Genomic DNA, 21142 nt, shown 5'->3' on the forward strand with positions numbered 1-21142 from the left:
TTTAGAATCATATTTCTCGCAAATTCAAATGATGGATATTGAAATACATCTAGATGATATCAATATTGACTTACAAAATCAAAACTCTCCCGAAACAGTTATATATTTAAATATGCTAAATATGTTTGGCTATACTTCTTATATTAATAAACCTACAAGAGTAACTAAAAAATCAAGTACTACTTCTTCTTCTTCTTAAGGTGCCGAGACCGCTTGTCGATCGTTGGCTCTCATGTTGTGCAGCATATTAACAATCATTGTCTTATTTACAGCCGCACGAAATAGTTCAGTGCTAGTTTTCCCAAACCATTGGCGTAGGTTTTTAAGCCAAGAAGTTGTACGGCGGCCCACACTTCTTTTTCCCGTACTACGTTAGACCATATATTTATTAGACAGAATAGCGCAATACAAAATTCGTTTAGAATTGATCCTGTAATTTTTACTACTGATATGACAGATCATTATACACCGTTTGTATATTTTAATACTGAAAATGATAAACCGCTGTCCAATTTAAACGATACCGCCCAGATAATAGATTATAAACAATTAAACGTAAAATTGTCCGGTGAATCATGGAATGACTTATATTCAAGTAATACAACGCAAATTGTTTATGATGCGTTTATAAATAAGTTAAATAATTTCATCATAAACTCAACAAAAACTATAAAAAGAAAAAATAAAGAACAATGTAAAAAAATTAAACCCTGGATAAGTTCTGGTTTAATAGTGTCTATTAAAACTAGAGACAATCTAAAGCGAAAACTATTAAAAAACTACTCTATTGAACTAGACAAAGAATATAAAACTTATCGAAATCACTTAAGTAATCTAATTAAAAAGACAAAAAATGATTTTTATAAAGCTAAAATTAATGAAACAAACGGTGACTATAAAAAAATGTGGTCTATTATAAATGAAATTTCAGGTTGCAAAAGTAAACAAAACAATCAACTTGAAAATATTCCGTTGATTAATACACAAGGAACTCAAATAACTAATAATATTGAGAAATCAAATATGTTTAACAATTATTTTACAAGTATTGGGCAAAAAATGGCTGATAGTATTACAAAAACTACATTACCACCGGGTTTTGAAAGAGACTTAGAATTACAATCATCAATTTTTTTGGAACCTGTAAATATAAATGAAATTATTTTACTAATATCTAATTTAAAAAATAATAGTGCGCCAGGACCAGACGGAATTACTTCGAAATTAGTTAAAAATATTCATGTGCACATTGCTTCTCCATTAGTTCATATCATTAATCTCTGTTATACAACAGGAAAAATCCCAACACAATGGAAAGAATCACTTGTAACACCTGTTTTCAAAGCCGGTAATCAAAAACAAGTCGACAATTACCGCCCTATATCAGTCATTAATAGTTTTTCGAAAATTTTTGAACAATCTCTCAAAAAGAGACTAATTACATTCTTTGATAAATATAAAATTATAACCGAAAGGCAATTTGGATTTGTGAAAAAAGCTAACACAGAGAAAGCTATAATCGATCTTGTTGATCAAACAGTACAATGTCTAGAAGAATCAAATAAATGTCTAGCAAATTTTCTGGATCTCGCTAAAGCTTTTGATACTATATCACATGAGATTCTTCTAAACAAATTATATAAAAATGGGGTAAGAGGTATAGCTTTAAATCTTATTAGTAATTATTTATCTCAAAGAACACAAAAAGTTAAAATAGGTAATTGTATTAGCTCAACTAAAGAGATTACTGTTGGGGTACCCCAAGGAACAGTACTAGGTCCGATTCTATTTATATTGTACATTAATAGTATAACCGAAATTCATGGGTTTTCAGGGCGAATTTAATGCTATGCTGATGACACAGTCTTAGTATTTAAAGATTCAACATGGGACCGCGTATCTAAAACAGCTGAATCTGACATAAGTAAGATACAGTTATGGCTTAACCACAATCTGCTCAGTCTGAATATAAAAAAAACTAAATTTATTACTTTTTCTCCCACTATGTTTGATCAGCCAACTAATATTAGTTTAAAAATTCATAGTTCAGATTGCAACAGTGTGCAGGCATGTCCATGCCCCTCTTTAGAAAAAACTAAATCTATTAAATATTTAGGAGTTATAATTGATCAGCATCTGAGATGGCGTGAGCATGTGGCACACGTTGCAAAAAGAATTAGATCCTTAATGCCTAAATTTTCCTTATTAAGAGACATTCTCTCAAAAAAAACCTTGAGTATCCTATATAACTCTTGGATTGAATCTATAATACGATATTGTATTGTTGTTTGGGGTGGTACATTTAGTAATACCTTACATATTTTACAGACAGCTCAAAATACATTTCTTAAAATAATATTTAAAAAAAGTAAACTTTTTTCCACATCACTTTTATATAATGAGCTAAAACAAATGAGTGTCCGATCTATTTATATACAGCAATCATTAATTTGGGTATTTTCCAATTAAGTAAGTTAAAAATAAATCAACATCAAAAGTATACAAGGACAACTCAACAACTTTTGGTTAAAGTACCATTTTTCAGCAAGACAATTACAAAACGATCACTATTTTATTATGGTCCAACTCTATTTAATTTATTGCCAAAAATATAAAAACAATAATAAATTATAAACAGTTTAAAAGAACCATAAAAAATATGATATTAACTAAAACAATTGAATTCAACATTTTCTAAAAATTAATTTTCTAGCCAAACTGTCTTCTAGTAAATAGAGTTGCGCCATGCCGATTAGGTCTTCTCTCCTCTCACTTTCAATTGTATTTTGTCAATCATAGAGTATGTAAATTATACCAGCCACAAGTACTTACTGTTTAAAATTGTACAATTGGATTGTACACCTTCAGGGATTAAGGTTACAATACAGGTATTAAGTTGCCTAGTGTGCTTTTTCCCTGAAGTGGGTGCATTATATTAAATATAATATTATTGTTAATTACAATGTACAAAATTCTTCTTTGGAAATAAAATTGAAATTGAAAAAGGGTAAGTCCGTGATAATACACATTTATGACATTTTGACTAACATGACATTTTAGTTAAATCTGACAGTTGTCACATTTTATTTTCAATTTGGAATAAAAACAAATCAAATGTGTTTCTTGCATTTATAAAATGGTATTTTCTTTGATTTGTATAGTCTTATAAATTATACAGATTATATTTGTAATATTATTATCTAAAAAAAAAAATTTTTTTTTATTATGGCGCCATCTATCGACAACTAGAATAACTAGAATAAATGTTATAAAAATGTCACCGACGAAATGTAATCACCGACGTGCCTTTTTTTCTGTCACATACAATTTAAAGCGTTAGAAAGAAATCGAAAAACTGTGACGCACTGAAATATGATCATGAGAAATACTGTATGGTCCCTATATGTCCAGCTGAACGATTTACGTACTGTATAAACAAACCCAGTTTCTCACAGAAGTTGTGAGCCACATGGACTACAAATATTTGTACGTGAGGTTTGGATTGTTTTGTTCTTTTTAAGACTGTTGATTTTTTTTTTTAGAAAAGTATCTACAAATTCCAACATTTTTTACAATTTTTGACAACTTTGAAACTTTGAAACTTTTGAAAAATTTAAATTAAAATTATTAGAAAAAAAAAGGATTATTTATCTAACAGTTCAGTTCCTAACCTTCAGTTTAAAAATATATCCTTCAAAATACTCGAAATTGTCAGATTAAGATGAGGTAAGCTAAGTACATGCAAAAGAGTGTATATTTCAAAATTCTGAAATGGGTGAGTAAAAAAGTTTCACAAAAAAAGCGAATATTTCGCGAAATGAACTTCAGATCGAAAAACTAAAAAATACATGTTCAATATTTGTCAAAAATTTATCGAAAGATACCAAACATGACCCCCCACGGAGAGGGGTGGGGGGTAAATTTTAAATTTTAAATACAAACCCCGCGATATTTCGCAAAATAAACATCAGATCGAAAAACTGCAAAATACACTTATTGAATATTTTTGAAAAATCTATCGAATGGTACCAAACACGACCCCCACGGAGATGAGGTGGGGGGTTACTTTAAAATCTTAAATAAGAGCTTGCGTCTTTTATTGCAGATTTGGATTTTTTGCATAAAAATAAGCAACTTTTATTCGAAACATTTTTTAGAATTATGGACAGTGGCGTTATAATTGGAAAAACGATTGTTGGAAATGGAAAATTAAATTAAAAAATGGGAAGTCCCCACTAAAATGGAAAATTTTACTTAACTTTTTTTGGTTTTAGGACCTAATAATCACAACCCATTAGGTACCCAAAGCGGTCGAGTGACTGCACATTTAGCATACTTTGCTCCCCTACCATAATGTATGTTTGTGGAATTATAAACAGAGATCCAAATTTCGGCTCCTAAATTTAGTTTTAACTGTATGTAATCAGTATATTTTTTGAATATCGTGTTCTTTTATTTATTATATTTCTGGTACCTCCTAACTGAAGAGTTGAAATTTTCTGGTATTAATGCAATGGGACTATGATCAGTTATTTCGTAGTTAAAAATGTAAGAGCTAAGTATTTATTTTTTGTGAATTTTCAATAAAAAAATGATCAAGGCACGTTTTACTTTGACGTCTTGTAATTTGGTTTATAAACTTACGTGCATAGACATCGGCCCACTAAAAAATTTGGTAATTTTTGATGTCTCATATTTCCTAAACCTGTTGGCCGATTTAAGTGATTTTTTGAACATGTTATAGTCTGATTCTTTAGCAATACCACTGTAATAATATTGTTACTAAACAGGTAAATTTTGGTTGGGTGTTTTTTTCTCAAATTTCGCATCACCCTGTGGAATATTCTAGCATTTATAAAATACTGAAATTAAAACCCAGTTTATTTTTAATGGAAATAAAAAATGTATATTTTTTACATTTTTGAATTCTCCTCAATTTTTTTCGAAAACATAGGGTTTTGTAATATTATACGGGATAGTTTAAAAGAAATTACGTTATTTTGTTAATTTCGTAGCAATATTCATGCCCTGTAGAATTGCAGTGATTTGACATTAAACTTTCTATTTATGTTCAAACGATTTCTAATATAGTACAATATTGTTAAAAATTCTTATTTTAGTGAAGTGAAATGTATAATTTTAGTATACAAAGTTGGTCGAAACTCAGAATGAGTTTTCTTAAGTGGAACACCCTATATTTTAGTACCGAAATATATTGTAACGAAATGATATTTTATGGTAATTTTTTATTTCTTAGACATTAAGTGCTTCAATTTGTGAGTTACTCGTGATTTTTTAGCCAAACATTAATTGCAACAAAAATTACGTGACATTATTAGGTGGTCTTGAAAATATGCAATTAATAGTTATTTATGATATAAGTGTTAAAAGTACACGTTTAAGGCAGGTATGTGAAAGTTTGCAGAATGAGCGAAGCGAGTTCTGCAATTCACATGAGTGCCTTAAAAATGTACTTTTTAACACGCATATCATACAATATTTTTTCTACAAACGTAATTAGGGGACAATATCTACAAAAACTTTTACTTGAACTTGACTGACATTATTGATTCCATTATTGATTTATTGACTTGAATTCCATTTTTATATTTTTTGACATTACATCAAAATTGCCTATACGGTCAATACGAACTGCAGTTCCTTAAAAAATTTAAAGCACTAGTGCCTTAAAGTAGCATTTTTAACGCTCGTATGGAGTGCTAACAATTGCATTTTTAACACGGTTGTAGAAAAAAAATAATTATTCGACAAAAAATACATATTAATCTAGACTGATCCTTACTTTATTAATATTGGATGACATTCAGAGGCGGCTTTACCTATTGTGCAGGGTGTGGGGGGCACACGGGCGCCGGGCTGTTGGGGCGCCGAGCGCCAAAGAGCGGGTACTTTACTTTGTTTCGACATAAAATATGCTTTAAAACGAATAGTAAAAATTACATTGGCACTTAAGCGCGATCTATAGATTGCCACCCGCCTGGCTGTCCGTCCAACGGACGGGAGTCAATCGTTTGCTTCGTTTGAAGACATACCGACAACGATTACGAAATCGGTTGTGGACCATAAAGGTCAAATTGCTTGGGACTTTCCGGGCATTTTCAAAGGCTTTTGTACACGTGTCGCGGGGTATTACCTATTAGATATCGCAATTACTAAGTTTGACGAACACTTCGAAATTTTAAAGCAAAATAATGACACATTTCTTTCCTTCAAAAATTAACACACTGGAAGGATTTAGAGCTAGATACAAAAAGAGCATATTGTTCTAATTTGGAAAATAAATTGTGTCATGTTAGCTCTTCAGACGTAGATAGGTTTGAGCTCTTTAAATAAATTACTTTCAGTGTTCCCAAATTTGTTCACTGCTCTTAGAATTTATCTCACATTGCCAGTGACAGTAGCAGTAGCGCACAATGAAAGATCATTTTCTAAATTAAAAATAATTAAATTAAAGTCGATTGACAAATTTATCACTAGTACGTTGTGAACATGAAATAAAAATTGAAGTGATATTATTCAAGATTTGGCTACGACAAACGCAAAAAAAGTATCTTTTTTATAATTATAGTTGTAGTATGTGCGTTCTGTAATAATTCGTTAATTATTTTTTTTAAATAATCACAAAGTTGATCTTTTTTTCATTTAACCAATTCCTTCCTAAAAGTACTATTTACTCTTGTACCTAAACCTGTCAAAATTCCTCAACCAATTTTCAACCTTGCCTCATAGATAAAAAAAGTTCATTTTTAATGAAATATTTTTAACAGTTGTTCGGACACCGTGAATCCCTATTGGCTCCCGACATCATTTAATATTGCACTATTTGCATCTAGATTTTTGTTTACATTATAAGCGTACCTAATACCCTCTAATACCCTATGTACTAGTACTAGGTAGGTACCTATCCGACTTTTCCATTTTGACTGCGCGTCTACCAAAGAGCGCCAGGTCATCGGCTGCACACGGGCGCTGCATGGGCTAGAGCCGCTTCTGGATGACATATCAAAATACCTACGTAGTTAAGAGTGTTGGTGCGCAAAATATTAATAAAAATACATATACTTGGAGATATTGGATTGCCATAAAATTTGGCATACGCATAGCAAACATGTCAAAGAGTAAAACACATTGTGCCGATGTCTGCTTTTGCTCTGGTGGTGAATACGACCCCTTCTCGAGGGAAAAAACATGAACTGCCAAACTATTTAAGAGCATTTCATGTTTGAAATAATACTGTAATGTAACAAAAATAGATATGGGCCATTCCACGAACATACGCCTGTTTTGGATTACTTCGACAACTAATATTTTACTGTGCAACATAAGAAGTACGAAAGTAAATGGCGCTAATAATTATTCCAATAAACAACAATGTAACTTGCAATTTACTTTCGTTCTTCTTATTTTGCACAGTAAAATATTCGTTGTCGAAGTAATCCAAAACAGGCGTATGTTCGTGGAATGGCCCATAGATACTATGTACTATAGTTTTTAAAGTCTAGCGGGATTTTTGATTTGTCGGGATTTTAGCGTGTCGGGATTCTGGATTGTTGGGATTTTGACCGTCGTAATTTTGGCTGTCGGGATTTTGGGTTAGACTACTTTGCATCTCATAGCGTCATATTTACCTATCCATTTCTAGAGGATCGTATCCAGTGTCTTCCAATTTAGGATATACAGTGACACTCAGTAGCCATCCATGATTTTTAAAAATACGTTTAATTTGGTCCAACAGGCTAATATATCTATCCTAAAATTCAGAATTTCAGAACATTAGCATATTAAATAAACTCCAAAAAGGCTCGTTTTTACGCTACGTCTAATTGTACGTTTTGTGTGTCAATACGTGGATTTCATTTTTCGATTCGACAAGACGTACGGTTTGCTGTTTACACGCTACATTTTATTGTATAGGATTTGTCCTATCACACAAAACGTACAATAAGACGTACAATAAGATGTAGCGTGAAAAGGGGCCTTAAAATCGAAGTCAAACAACTTCTAAGTAGTAGGTATAATTTAATAAAATCCTAAAAATCCTAATGGATTGCATAAAATATGTTCAGAACGAACGTTTTCGGACCTGTCAGTCCATCATCAGTGAACTCGTATACTTGCTAACTAGCCCCAGAATCAAACAATGGTTGTAATTATAATTCAATCTACATCAACCATCTTGGGCCACGAATGTGTGCCATGTTCACTTGGCATACACTGGCTAACTGTTCAAAATTTGCATGATAGTTGCATGATGATGCAATATGAAGAGTACAGGGGAAAAGCAAGGAATGTCACGTTTTCATAAATTTTGGCTTTTCTCGCCATGTGGTAGCAAAAACTGAGTACTATCGACTAGACTATCGACTCAGAACAATAACCAGAAAGATCAGTCTATATAAATTTTTTAAGAATTTGTACCCAGGGAAGGACCATGATTGTCCGCACGCCACTGGTCAAAAATAAGGAATGTTAGCAGTTTTTTGGTGCTTTATTAAATTAATGAGTTAATATAGATTAATATTATATTAAGATTATAGACTAATATTTGCTAGAATTCTGCTAAGAATCTCCTAAGTAGTTTTTAGATAACATAAGTATTAAACCTTTATTGATGTTTATCTCAATATCTATAAATGTGACATTCCTTGTTTTTCCACTGTACTCTTCATATGATGTTGGGCTATTGAGACACGTCACAAAATAGATTTCGAGAAAGCAAACACCATCGCACCTGTCCGCTCCTTAAAATCGAGAATTATCCGTGAAGCCATCGAAACTAAAAAACGCCCTGACAGCCTAAACACACGCGATGACGCTACAAGACTGCCGGCAACATTGCGACCGCTGCTTCAGCGACTTCCCGCACCACACACAGGCCTCTCCCGCGCATACAGTTCCCGCGCGTACTGAGAGTATAAAAGGAGCTACACAGGCGAAGACAGGTCGTCACTCGACACTGAGGAGGAGGAAGATTGAGACCTCAGTGCCGCTTGACCGTTCTTCTAGAGAACAAGACACTACTGGTACGTCACGAGTGAGGGGAGTAGGCAGATTGAGACCCCGAACTCGAACGGAACCATACCTCTCTCGATAATGGCTCCAAAAAGGGTGTCGAAACGTCGAGTTTTAAATTCATAACATAATTCACAAATTACTAAAGAAAAAAAATTGAAAAATAATCCAACGATGGCAAATTTTTAAAGACACATAAAAAACAATGAATTTTGCGTTGGATATCAGCACTCATCATTGGATCAAGGTAAATAAAAAATTTAAAAAGATTAAATTAGCTTATGAGTTTCTCGAGGTAACGCTGCCGAGTTTTTTAGTTTTATTGAATGGTGACTTTTTGATATCACTTAGAAGTCAAAACAACGATTTTTTTTGTAAAAAAGCGTGAATATCAACATATTTATTATTGTTAAACAATAAATATCTCGACAGCGTTCCCTCAAGGAATGTTTAAAGAAAATATATACACAATTTCAGGTGGGTCGGTCAAGTAGTTTTTGAGTTACTATGTCTAGAGCTTTTCAAAAAAGCAGTTTTGAGGAAAAAGCGTTTAAAGTATTGTCAACTTTTATTTTCAATATCATTTTTGTCTGTCAATTCTTAAAATGATGCACACCGGAATATATTTTTGAATCGCTGAATAATTTACAAAAGAAAATGAGAACAGCTGTTGACCGTTGTTCACTACGTTCAAGCGTGCTGGCGCGAACCTGCTGCAAAGCGCGTCAAAGGTTGGGATATTCAACACTATCTCCCTACCTCCCTATCTTCGACTCGCTTTGCAGCAAGTTCGCGCCAGCGCGCTTGGTCGTAGTGAGAAAGGGTCAACAGCTGTTCTTATTTTCTTTTGTAAATTATTCCGAGATTCAAGAACCTATTCCGGTGTGCATCACTTTATGATTTGACAGACAAAAAAATTGAAAATAAAAGTTGTCAATACTTTAAATGCGTTTATCTCACAACTGCCATTTTTAAAGGCTGTAGACTTTGTAACTCAAATCTACTTGACCAACCCACCTGTAATTTTGTAAATATTTTCTTTACACATTCCTTAAGGTAACGCTGTCGAGATATTTTTTGTTTTATGCTTATTTTTTGTTTAACAATAATAAATAATGTTTTCACCTTTTTTCAAAACAAAATTCGTTGTATTGATTTCTGAGTGATATCAAAAAGTCAAAATTCTATAAAACTAAAAAAAATCCACAGGTTTACCTGAAAAAACTCATACGCTAATAAAATATTTTTGAATTTTTTGTTTATCATGATACAATAATGAGTTCTGATGTCCACCGCAAAATTCTTTGTTTTTTAGGTGTCTTTATGTGAATGTCTGAATGTAGTGTGAATAACAAGACTTATTTTGTATTTTTGGTGTTTGTAAAATTTTTCTGTGCGCTGACATTATTTCTTTGTCTACATTACTAAAATTAATACTTATTATTAGCTTCGTAGTATTTTATGTTTTCCGTATTATAATCTTTTTAATATACTTATGTGTTTGTCTTTCTGTACAATCTGCTTTCTTATTCGTAACGCTGTATTTTCCTTTGCACAATACATAAATTAAATTGTTCGGATTTGAACAATTTGATTTATTATGTTCTTCACCGCATCCTTTACATCTATCTTTTCTCCTACATTGAGCATTTATATGCCCAAATCTCAAACACTTTAAACATTGAATGATTATGTGTAACGGTCACGTTACGAAATTAGCTTTAATTATTTTTATAATTATTTTCCCTCGGTCTCTCATTTAAATTCTCTAATTTCTCGTATAGGACTACTACGTGACGTCACACCTCGGTGATGGAACGTATTATATACGCCACCTATCGCGAATTATTTCATGTTCTGAGAGAATTTGACGTTTACCTTGACGGAGAAACGGCTCTCGTTCTTGACTTAACTGTTGGCTGTTGTGTCGAATAGGTACCATAAAATGGCGAGTGATTTCATCCAACGTATTTTATAACATCAAGCAGTATTAATTGAGGTAAAAAGTTACCACAAATGGTTTTATGCAGTAGAAAGACATGGGGGTAAAACAACCCCTCTTGGAATCAGAATAGAAATCACCGGTAATAAAATCTTTTTTATAATAATTTTTTGTTAGTTTTTTATTGGAATATTAGTTTCATTGTTAAATTTCCTTAGTGAAGCCATTAGGTGAAGTTATATAGATTATTTCGATTATTTAATATCCATATTCAAGTAAAATTATATATTAATAGATTTTGGTTAGACATAACCAAACATATGCAATTCTCAATTAATATTGGAAATAATGATCATTTCTCTGTAGGTTTTAAATTTATTGAACATCCAATATTTTATAAATTCAATATAGTTTTACAGATATTCTCTCAGATAAATCATATTTTATATTCCCATTTTAAATTCAAGGTCAGTTGTTCATGTCTTCACACTCAAAAATAGTTCAAGGTTACTTGAGATTGGTTTTTGTTCCATTTTTAATGGTCGGTTTTTCTATACTATTGCTTCTAAAAAGTTTCCTCATTTATTTCTTTCTTCCCTTTACTTTTTGCTCATGTTTATATGGGAGATAAAACTGGGAATGTTTTTTAGCCATTTGGGAGAAACCCTAACGAAGTCGTAGCCCCTTATTTGACCACCCAGGGAAACCACTACAGCCACAGTCAAGTCACCATTGGGAGTATGTCATTTGGGAAACACTTGGGGCGTTCCTGCTCCTGATTTTCATTCTACACCTGGACATATAGGAGGTACCGTTTCGTACCACCCAGGTGTTCATTTTGGATTGCAGCATCGGACTTTACCTTGAAGTCTTTGGATGAAGGTATTGGTTTGGGAACATTTAGTGATGTGTTTTAGTAACTATTGTTTTTTTTTTTTACATTTCAGACTCTCGGTTTAATGCACTATGTTAATTAATTTTTTTTCCAGATTTAGTTTACCTCTGTTTTTTTTTAATATGACATATTTGTATACTATTGTATTAGGTTCCCAAACTTATGGTTAGTTACTTGTGTACACAAGGTAATACGCCTAGAAAATTAGGTTCTTATATTTTATTATTGGTCTGATATTTATTTTTGTAATATTACTTGCTTGTTTCCGAAATATGTTATTATTTATTCGCTTTATTTCATTTGTTCAGTTAATTCGTCGCTACTTTATTTTATTGCATTTGCTCGGGTAATTTAGGTCATCGTTTCGGTATTTATCTTAGCTTCATTTTTATAACTTGTATTAATTCATTTTGCTTAATTCATCATGTATTTTCTCTTCGTCAGGCTTGTGCCTATTTATTTATATATTAGTCATATTTTTCGGGTTTTAATTCAGTTGTACGTAGCAAGCGTACTATAACCATTGGGTAGAAATTTCATGCGAGTTGTACCCTATATTATGTAAGTGAGAGGTAATTATGTAATTTGTAACAGGTTAGTTATTGTAGTTAGCACAAATATAACTTTTGTATAACTTTTTTCATGTTAGAGTCACAGGATATGCACTTTGTGTAACTCAGAGATTGTCAAAAATCTGGTAGTTAATTTTAATAAATGTTTATTTATTTTGTATATCATTTATTTTTATTATTCCTTTATGTTCATTATTACAGGTTTGATATATTTAATATTTGACAGCAGTATAAGATACCTGGGAAAATGATCGAAGATCATTTTCATGGCGCCCATGATTTGTTAGATTTATTTATCTTGTTCGTCTTTAGAAATTATTCATCTTCATTCCTCTTCAGTACATTATTATTATTTTATTAGTTCATCTTTTAGTCATCATTACTACCTATATAGAGCTACTGTTCTTCGACAGGCATGCAAACGAGCCTTATCCATCCTTGAGTGTCAAGTGGTTTTCTTGCATCTCTTGCTAGCCAACTCTATTCAGTTTGCCTCTGTCTCTTCCCACTTCTACTTCTATCCCTTCTAATCCCCCTTTCTTCAGTACTACTGCAAAGTAGTATTTTTTTTGTTGTTTTCCTACTTCGGCTTCAACGCTGAAGCCCCTTCATTTTTATTTTCATAATAGCCACAACTATTTAATTATTTAGTTATCTGTTCTTTTTTTTTTCCTTACTTCTGTTGGAGTATATCTTTCTTTTTACTAAGTTTTCTTCTTTTTGTTACATATGGGTGCGTAATTTTTAACCTCCTAACCTCGAAACATAATATATACTTTCATAGAGACCACTACTGTAATATGTCTTCATACTACTATGCTTTGTTTTTTAACCAGGAGAAGTAAACTAAGAAGACAGATTCACACCCAAGAAAGTCACTAGAAAAATGGCCCAATACATCTTCTTTTTTGGTTGAGCATGTCGGCCTTCGATGAAAATCCATACATATTATATTATATTAAAACCAGCTGTTTTTATATAAAAGTAGACTAAAAATCTAAAAACTAAAGGAATGATGCAGAAAACACAAAAAATCGCAAATATAACCTAATTACCCTATGAAATGCCAATAGTGTCAAAATTTTATAAATGTCTCTATTGTCAAAATTTCATAACAGTGGAGTAAACTTTCCTGCCGTTAGACGAATTACAAACAATCATTATGGCGCGGTAAATTTAAATTACTCCTCCTGGTTTAAAAACAGAGTATAGCAATGCCGTGAGAACTTTGAAATTAACCGCCTTTTTTGACGTCTATAATGACGTGTACACTATATTAAAAACCATTGAGGTTTAAAACTTGCGCAATACCGTTGATATTTTTAAGAAAATTAAACTGTAATATAAACGTTGAAATATAAATATTGAATTGTAATATTGTTTTTGATTTATTAAACCCTTTGTTTTTGTAATATTAACATTTAAGAACTTCTGAACAGTGAAAATATGGGAAGCTGCATTTTTTATTTTAATAAATAGTAGTAGGCCCAGAAAGGAATCCCGAATGGGATGTATCCCGAATAAAGTACGTGCCTCCTAGTGGCGGGATACGGGCAACAATACATTGGCTTATAGGGCAGTCCTTACAGTAGGGATCCTGGCCTATACAGAAAAATGCAGGCGGGTGTGGGGTAATACTGCACTTTGGTTGCATTGGTGGTGTATCGGCTAAACGTGCAGGTCAGGGTATGGTGCTGATAGAAAAGGCATTCAGGCATCAAATATCCAAACAAAATCTTTTCAGGCCATAATAATGAAAAGACCTTCTCCAATGATTTAAAAAAAAACTTATACTGAAATGATGGCATCTCCTGAGGTAAAATGTGCCGGAAGTAAAATGAGCTTCCGTTCGGATTTCCGGGTGAGGACTATCTCAGGGGGAACACCATTGCAGGTTAGAAAAATCAGGATAGGGTCGTGGAATCTTGGTGGTCTTACAGGTAAGAGTCTGGAGTTAGTGGATGCGCTCAAACGAAGAAGAGTTCAAATTGCTTGTATTCAAGGAACTAGGTGGAAAGGACAAAGGGCGAAAGAACTAGGTGAAGGATACAAATTGTGGTATGTAGAGAGTAGTAACACTAGAAATGGGGTTGGTATAATTGCTGATAGTGAAATGAAAGATAACGTAGTAGAAGTTGTAAGAACGAGCGATAGAATGATGCCAGTGAAATTTGTAATTGATAAAGAGGTATTGAATGTTGTGTGTGTGTGTATGCTCCCCAAACAGGTCTGGGTGAGAATGAAAGAAGAGTTTTCTATGATCAATTAGGAGACATACTGAGTAATATTCCAGCAGAGGAGAAAGTTATAATAGGAGGTGATTTAAATGCACATGTGGGCCAAACCAAGATAGGATATGAAACAATACATGGATTATTTGGCTTTGGAACTAGAAATGAAGCTGGAGATGACATGCTTGAATTATAGCAACAGCATTGGATATGGCGATTGTTAACACATTCTTTAAAAAGAGAGAAACTCAAATTATTACCTACAAAAGTGGACAACATCAATCCCAAATAGACTACTTCATGATAAGGAAAGAAGACATACGTGAATGCAAGGACTGCAAGGTAATAGTTAGTGAGACAGTAAGCCAACAACATAAGCTGCTTGTTCTGAACATCGAAGTAAAAAAGCGAAACTTAACAAAAATATCGGAGAGGATCACAAAAAATTAAGTGGTGACTGCTGAAAGATGAGAAAGAAAGTCTATTCAGGAGAATAATAGTAGAAAAAACATGTTGGAACATAAAAGGAAGCCCTAATACAATTTGGAGAAAAATTTCCAGTAGTATTAGAGAGACTGCTATTGAAATACTTGGGAAAACGTCAGGAAAAAAGTTTGACGATAAAGAGACTTGGTGGTGGTCAAACGAAATACAAGGAAAAATAAAAGAGAAGAGAAAATTACATAAAAACTGGCAAGAAACCAGATCCAACACAGATCTTCAAAACTATATGGTGGCGAAAAAGGAAGCGAAAGTAGCAGTAGCAAAAGCCAAAGCAGAAGCGTATTCAAACCTATACGATCAACTTGATACCAGGGAAGGCGAAACGAAGATATATAAAATAGCCAAACAGAGAGCAAAGAAAGCAAAAGATTTTAATCAGATTAGATGTATCCGAGATGAAAATAATAAAATACTAGTTCACGAAAGGGATGTCAAAAAGAGATGGAGAAGGTACTTTGACAGCTTATTAAATGAAGAATTTGACAGACAGCCTGTAGAGTCAACGGAGACAGTAGCAGCAATGGTCACAAAAATAACCAACGAGGAAGTGGCTCAAGTGCTTCAAAAAATAAAGGAAGGAAAAGCTGTAGAACCGGATGATATTTCTGGGGAAGTATGGAGAGCATTGGTAGAGACAGGAACAAGGTGGCTAGCAGGTCTATTTAATAGAATTATGGAAGTTGGACAAATGCCAGACGAATGGGGAAGCAGTATACTGGTACCTGTTTACAAAAACAAGGGAGATATACAACAATGTACAAACTACAGGGCCATAAAACTGCTTAGCCACACCATGAAAATATGGGAAAAAGTAATTGATAGACGGATACGTGAAGAGACCGAAATATCCGAGAATCAATTTGGCTTTATGCATGGCAGATCAACAACAGATGCAATTTTCATTATAAGGCAGTCGATGGAAAAATACAGGAGTAAAGAAACAAACGCTCATATGGTATTCATTGATCTTGAGAAAGCATATGGTAGAGTTCCTCGAGAGATTCTGTGGTGGGCACTCAATAAGAAAGGAGTCCCTGGTGAATATGTATAGATTGTGAGGGATATGTATGAGGAAGTAACGACTAGTGTTAGGACAGGTGTGGGAAAGATTGATAAATTTCATGTGAAAGTAGGATTGCATCAAGATTCTGTGCTTAGTCCGTATTTATTCTCATTAGTTTTGGACCAGATAACAGCGAAACTACAGGGTAACATTCCATGGTGCTTAATGTATGCTGATGATGTCGTGTTAGTAGTAAATAGTGAAAGAGACTTAGAACAAAAACTGGAACAGTGGAGACAAGCTCTGGAGGAAAAAGGTTTAAAACTTAGTAGGACAAAAACAGAGTATTTGGAATGTTTATTTAAAGATGGAGCTACTACAAATAAAATGCTATCTTTGGATGGTGAAATGATTGTGAAAAGCAATAGTTTTAAGTAACTAGGATCGGTATTACAGAGTAATGGAGAAATAGATGGAGATGCGTGCAGTAGAATTAGGGCTGGATGGATGAAGTGGAAAGAAGCGAGTGGTGTGTTGTGTGACAGAAAAATCCCAATGAAGCTGAAGGGAAAGTTCTATAAAACAGCCATAAGACCAGCTATGATGTACGGAACTGAATGTTGAGCAGTGAAAAAGAAAGAGGAACAACGAATGCATGTGGCGGAAATGAGAATGCTTAGATGGATGAGTGGAGTGACAATGAAGGATAAAATTACAAATGAGTATATTAGGGGAAGTTAAAGTGTGGCACCAATTGATGCCAAAATGAGAGAGCATAGGTTAAGATGGTTTGGTTATGTTCAACGTCGAGACGTTAACCACTCAACATGAAGAATAGCTGAAGTGCAGATTCCTGGAAGGAGTAGGAGAGGAAGACCAAAGAAAACCTGGGGGGAGACGATAAGGCAGGACATGTTGGTAAAGGGGATTAACATTGATATGGCCCAAGATAGAATTGTGCGGAAAAATGCAATTAGGGAAGACGACCCCGCATAGGGATAAAGCAAAGTGAATGATGATGAGGCCCAGAAAGTTTTAGTACGGCTCTGTCGGTTCACCAAAGGATGGTGCGGGCACTGCACGCACGTACCACTGGCGATTACTATTTTGTGTACTGTGGCAGTATTACTGATCGAGATCAAAGTGCCGACACCGGAGTGATTTTACTGTGTAACCTCTGTATACTGTGCCATTGGCTTCGCTGCTTATAATTACGTGCTGGGGAACGACGAAGAGAGAATTTCCATGGCCCCAAAAAAACAGAAACAAGTCAAAGAAGATAAATTATTTGACAGTTGTATAGTGGAATGTGTCCCATGCATTGCGGATTAATTGAGGGTAAGGGTCAGATTTAAATTTTTCACCAAATTTTTGACAAATAAAACTTTAAACGCGTTTTTCAACTGACGGACAGTTAATCTCCGAATTGGCTGAGCACACAATAAATCTTGGTGCGTTTTATTTGTTATTTATTCTGTGTAAGGGAACGTTCAAGTATTACGTAACGCGATTTTTGAAGATTTTTGACCTCCCCCCAAGCTGCGTTACGTAATACTTGAACGCTCCCTAACCATTCACCACAGTTTGACCAGAAAATAAATAAATATTTTTTAATCATGAAAAGCAGCAGAAAAAGGCAATTTTTCACATTATTTTTTTGAAATTTTCGGTATTTTTTTCTTTTTAGTGAATTTTTTCACTCATGGTTGTAATTTGTCACGTGATAAACCTTCCTTTTTCAAATGCCGTACGACTTTTTGTTTCAAAGATCCTAAAACTGAGATTAACTGTCCGCCATTGGAACAACTTTTTTGGATGCCTCGACAAATGAAAAAAAAAAACATTTTGTACTGTCCAGACTTAAATATTAATATGTAAAAAGCTTTATGTTCATTTTAATAAAGGGGCTGAGTAAAAAATTCTTGAAAAAATGCTAAATTTTAAACTGCTAAAGTGTACTAGTAACTTTGATATTTTTCTATAAACACGTATATATTTAATTAAAAACAAATACCTTGTCACTGGGTTCTGGGAACATCCAGGAAAAATCCAATCCATCAAAACTGTAGGTTTGTATCATTTTTACGGTACTATCCAGAAAAGATGATTTTCTTTCACTATCTATGGAGAGCCTTTCGAACTGTAAATAACTAAATCTGCTACCACCAACGCTGATCATCACTTTTAAATCTTTGTTTTTATTTTTTAAATCCATCGTCAGTTTAAGTAAATCTAAAAGATGGTTTCCAAAGAACAAATAAAAAAGAGTGTTTGTACTTTATACGCGCGTAAGAAGTTATACTTCTATTTTATGATTTCAACAAAACAAATATATTTTAAACATTTTAATTGTATTTTAATTTAAATATTAAACTAATATTAATACTTAAAATAATACCAAAATTTAAAATAAGGTTAATACCTCATTTTTTATGAACTGGAGTGTCCCCGCAATTGCTTCAATCGTGAGGAATCGTAAAAACTCTAAAAAACGTCGTTTTTCGACAAAAAACATTGTACTATAATTTTTTATGGGCTATAGCTTTTCGATGTTCTGCTGTATATTCGTCATATTTTCTTTCTTTATTTCTCCCCCTCCTTATACCCTTTCAGGTGTCGGATTTGGGTTTAGTTTAGCTACATATTCACCCATCTCTTCCATTCTTTTCTGTCTTGTGCTATTAGTTTCATTTCTTCTAGCGTTTTCTGTTTAATTTTTCCTGCTTCTACTATTTGCTGTATCCATTTTTTCCTCGCTCTGCCTTTTTTATTTTTTGTAATATTCCTTGTTTCGTGAATTTTCCTTGTTAGTCTACTAGGTTTCATTCTCATCAGATGTCCATACCAGTTTAATTGTCTCTTTATTATTTTATTCATTACTGGTTCCTGTTTAGTTATCCCTCTTATTACCTCATTTCTTATTCTATCCCTTTTGGTCTTTCCGGCTATAGCTCGTAGATGTCTTATCTCAATTGCATTTATCCTACTATAATGCTTTGTCTGTAAAGTCCAATTTTTGCTCGTATACAGTATCGTCGGTATCACAATCGTATTATATATTTTAATTTTTGTTTCGTGGGACAATTCTTTTTTCCTCAGAACTGGCGCTAGTGCGTGGTACAGTTTGTTTGATTTTTTAGTTCTGTTTGTTAATTCGAGGTCTATTTTCCCATCATTGGTAATTATACTTCCAAGATAATCATATGCGGTAACTATTTCCAGTTGAGTATTTTTGCATTTTATATTTACTTAATTTTTTTCCTTTTCGCCGATGACCATTATTTTACTTTTCTCGATGTTATTTACTTCCATTTTTAATTTCTCTATATTTCTTTTGTCCATATGTTATAAGTTTTTGCATTTTTGTGACGGAATCTGCTATAAGGACTATGTCATCCGCATACAATAAGGCTTCTATTTTTATTGGCTGTAATCTTTGGTATCCTATTGTTGTCTGTATTTGGTTCGTTCTTTCTCCAGTATTTCTAGTCAATTCATTCATGACTATTATGAATAGTAGCGGACTAAGACTGTCTCCTTGTTTGATACCTCTTTCCCAATTTAATTCTTCAGATCTTTCTCCTGCTATCTCTACACGTCCTTTTACTACTCTGTATATACTTTCAATTATTTTTATAATTGTAATTGGTACTTTCATGTTCTGCAAGCATTTCCATATAATTTTTCTTTCTGTAGAGTCGAATGCTGCCCTTAGATCTATGAATGCTAGAATGAGCTTTCCTCCCGAATCAATACTTCTTTCTATTATATTTCTAATGATGTAAATGTTATCATTTGTCTGTTTTTCTGGTCTAAACGCTGCTTGATCTTCTCTCAGTTCTTTTTCTACCTCTTGTCTTAGCCTCTTCTCTACTATTTTCGTGTATATTTTAAAACATACCGATGATAAACATATTGCTCTATAATTTTCTTTGATTTTCCGTAGGGTTGGTAGTTTACGAGATATAGCGCGAAACCCCTTTGCACCCCTTTTCCAAGATGGCGGCCGGGAGACAAGGGTGGCGACCCCAAAAACTTGAACTTAAGCTTCTACCATTGATTAAAAACACCCATGTGTGTGTTTATAATCAATGCTTCTACTGATCCTCTCTACATATTAAAATAATAAAATTGACTTATCTAACAAATGCAAGTATGGCCTAAAAATGTAAAATTTCAATGGACTAAATCTTTTTATGAGATGTACAATAGGCCGGGCCGAAAAAATTTTTTTCTACTTTTTCTATACGGCTAGTTGCCAAAAGTTGTGACTAGTATATATATAACCCTATACTAAATTTGGGCCGGTTTAAAAAATAATTAACCGGGCCCTCTGGCCCTTAAAATTTTTTTTGAGTCAAAATTTTGTTTTTCAAATTCTTGTACAAGGCCAGTGGCTAAAAGTTGGAACTACTATTTATATAATCGTATATCAAATTTGGGCCGGTTTAAAAAGTAATTAACCGGGCCCCCCGGCCCTTAAAGAATTTTTATTTTGTTAAAAAAAATTATAGGGGCCATTAAAAAAGCTTCTGTTGTCATATTATATTGTTAAGCGAAAGAAAGATAATACAGTCGACAGGAAAAAATACTTAAGCTTTTAAATGCCGTTTTAGAAGATCTAAACTAAATTTTCAAAGATAATACAACGCTGGTCATCGACAAAAATAAAATTCGGAGAGGAGTTAAGGAAAACATACGGCAACTCCAGCACGAGAATAAAAATTTAAACAAGCCATTCAACATTTAAACAAGTCAATTAAAGGGCTATACTGTGATGAAAGAAAATATCAAACCATGGTCTTCGGAAACGCGAGGCGAATTATGAAAACTGAAGACCATATAGCTTTAATCGAAGGACCCGGTAATTTATATTTTTGGTACTTAGCTCTTAGCCATTCTCGTGTCATAGATATTGTCGAAGGTCATTGGAATTATAGAAAGGCGAGTGCATAAACCATT

At 33.3% G+C, this 21142-nt stretch overlaps 1 protein-coding gene across 3 annotated transcripts in view; it reads right to left on the reverse strand.

The window, feature by feature from the left end:
• LOC126891729 (uncharacterized) overlaps positions 1-21142 on the reverse strand; it is a 196920-nt gene that overhangs the window by 72769 nt on the left and 103009 nt on the right. For 2 of the 3 annotated variants that reach the window (XR_007700525.1, XM_050661004.1), the window contains exons 12-13: positions 18195-18412; positions 7650-7771 (exon numbers count right to left, since the gene is read on the reverse strand). The exons of the other annotated variant lie outside the window; for it this stretch is intronic. Coding sequence is in view for 1 of the 2 variants with exons in the window: in XM_050661004.1 (XP_050516961.1) it covers positions 7650-7771; positions 18195-18412 (340 nt within the window). In the remaining variant the exon portion in view is untranslated. The remainder of the gene's footprint in view (positions 1-7649; positions 7772-18194; positions 18413-21142) is intronic. 3 annotated transcript variants of the gene reach the window in all.

Source organism: Diabrotica virgifera, chromosome 9, assembly GCF_917563875.1.
Source record: "Diabrotica virgifera virgifera chromosome 9, PGI_DIABVI_V3a".
Classification (NCBI taxonomy): Eukaryota; Metazoa; Arthropoda; class Insecta; order Coleoptera; family Chrysomelidae; genus Diabrotica; species Diabrotica virgifera.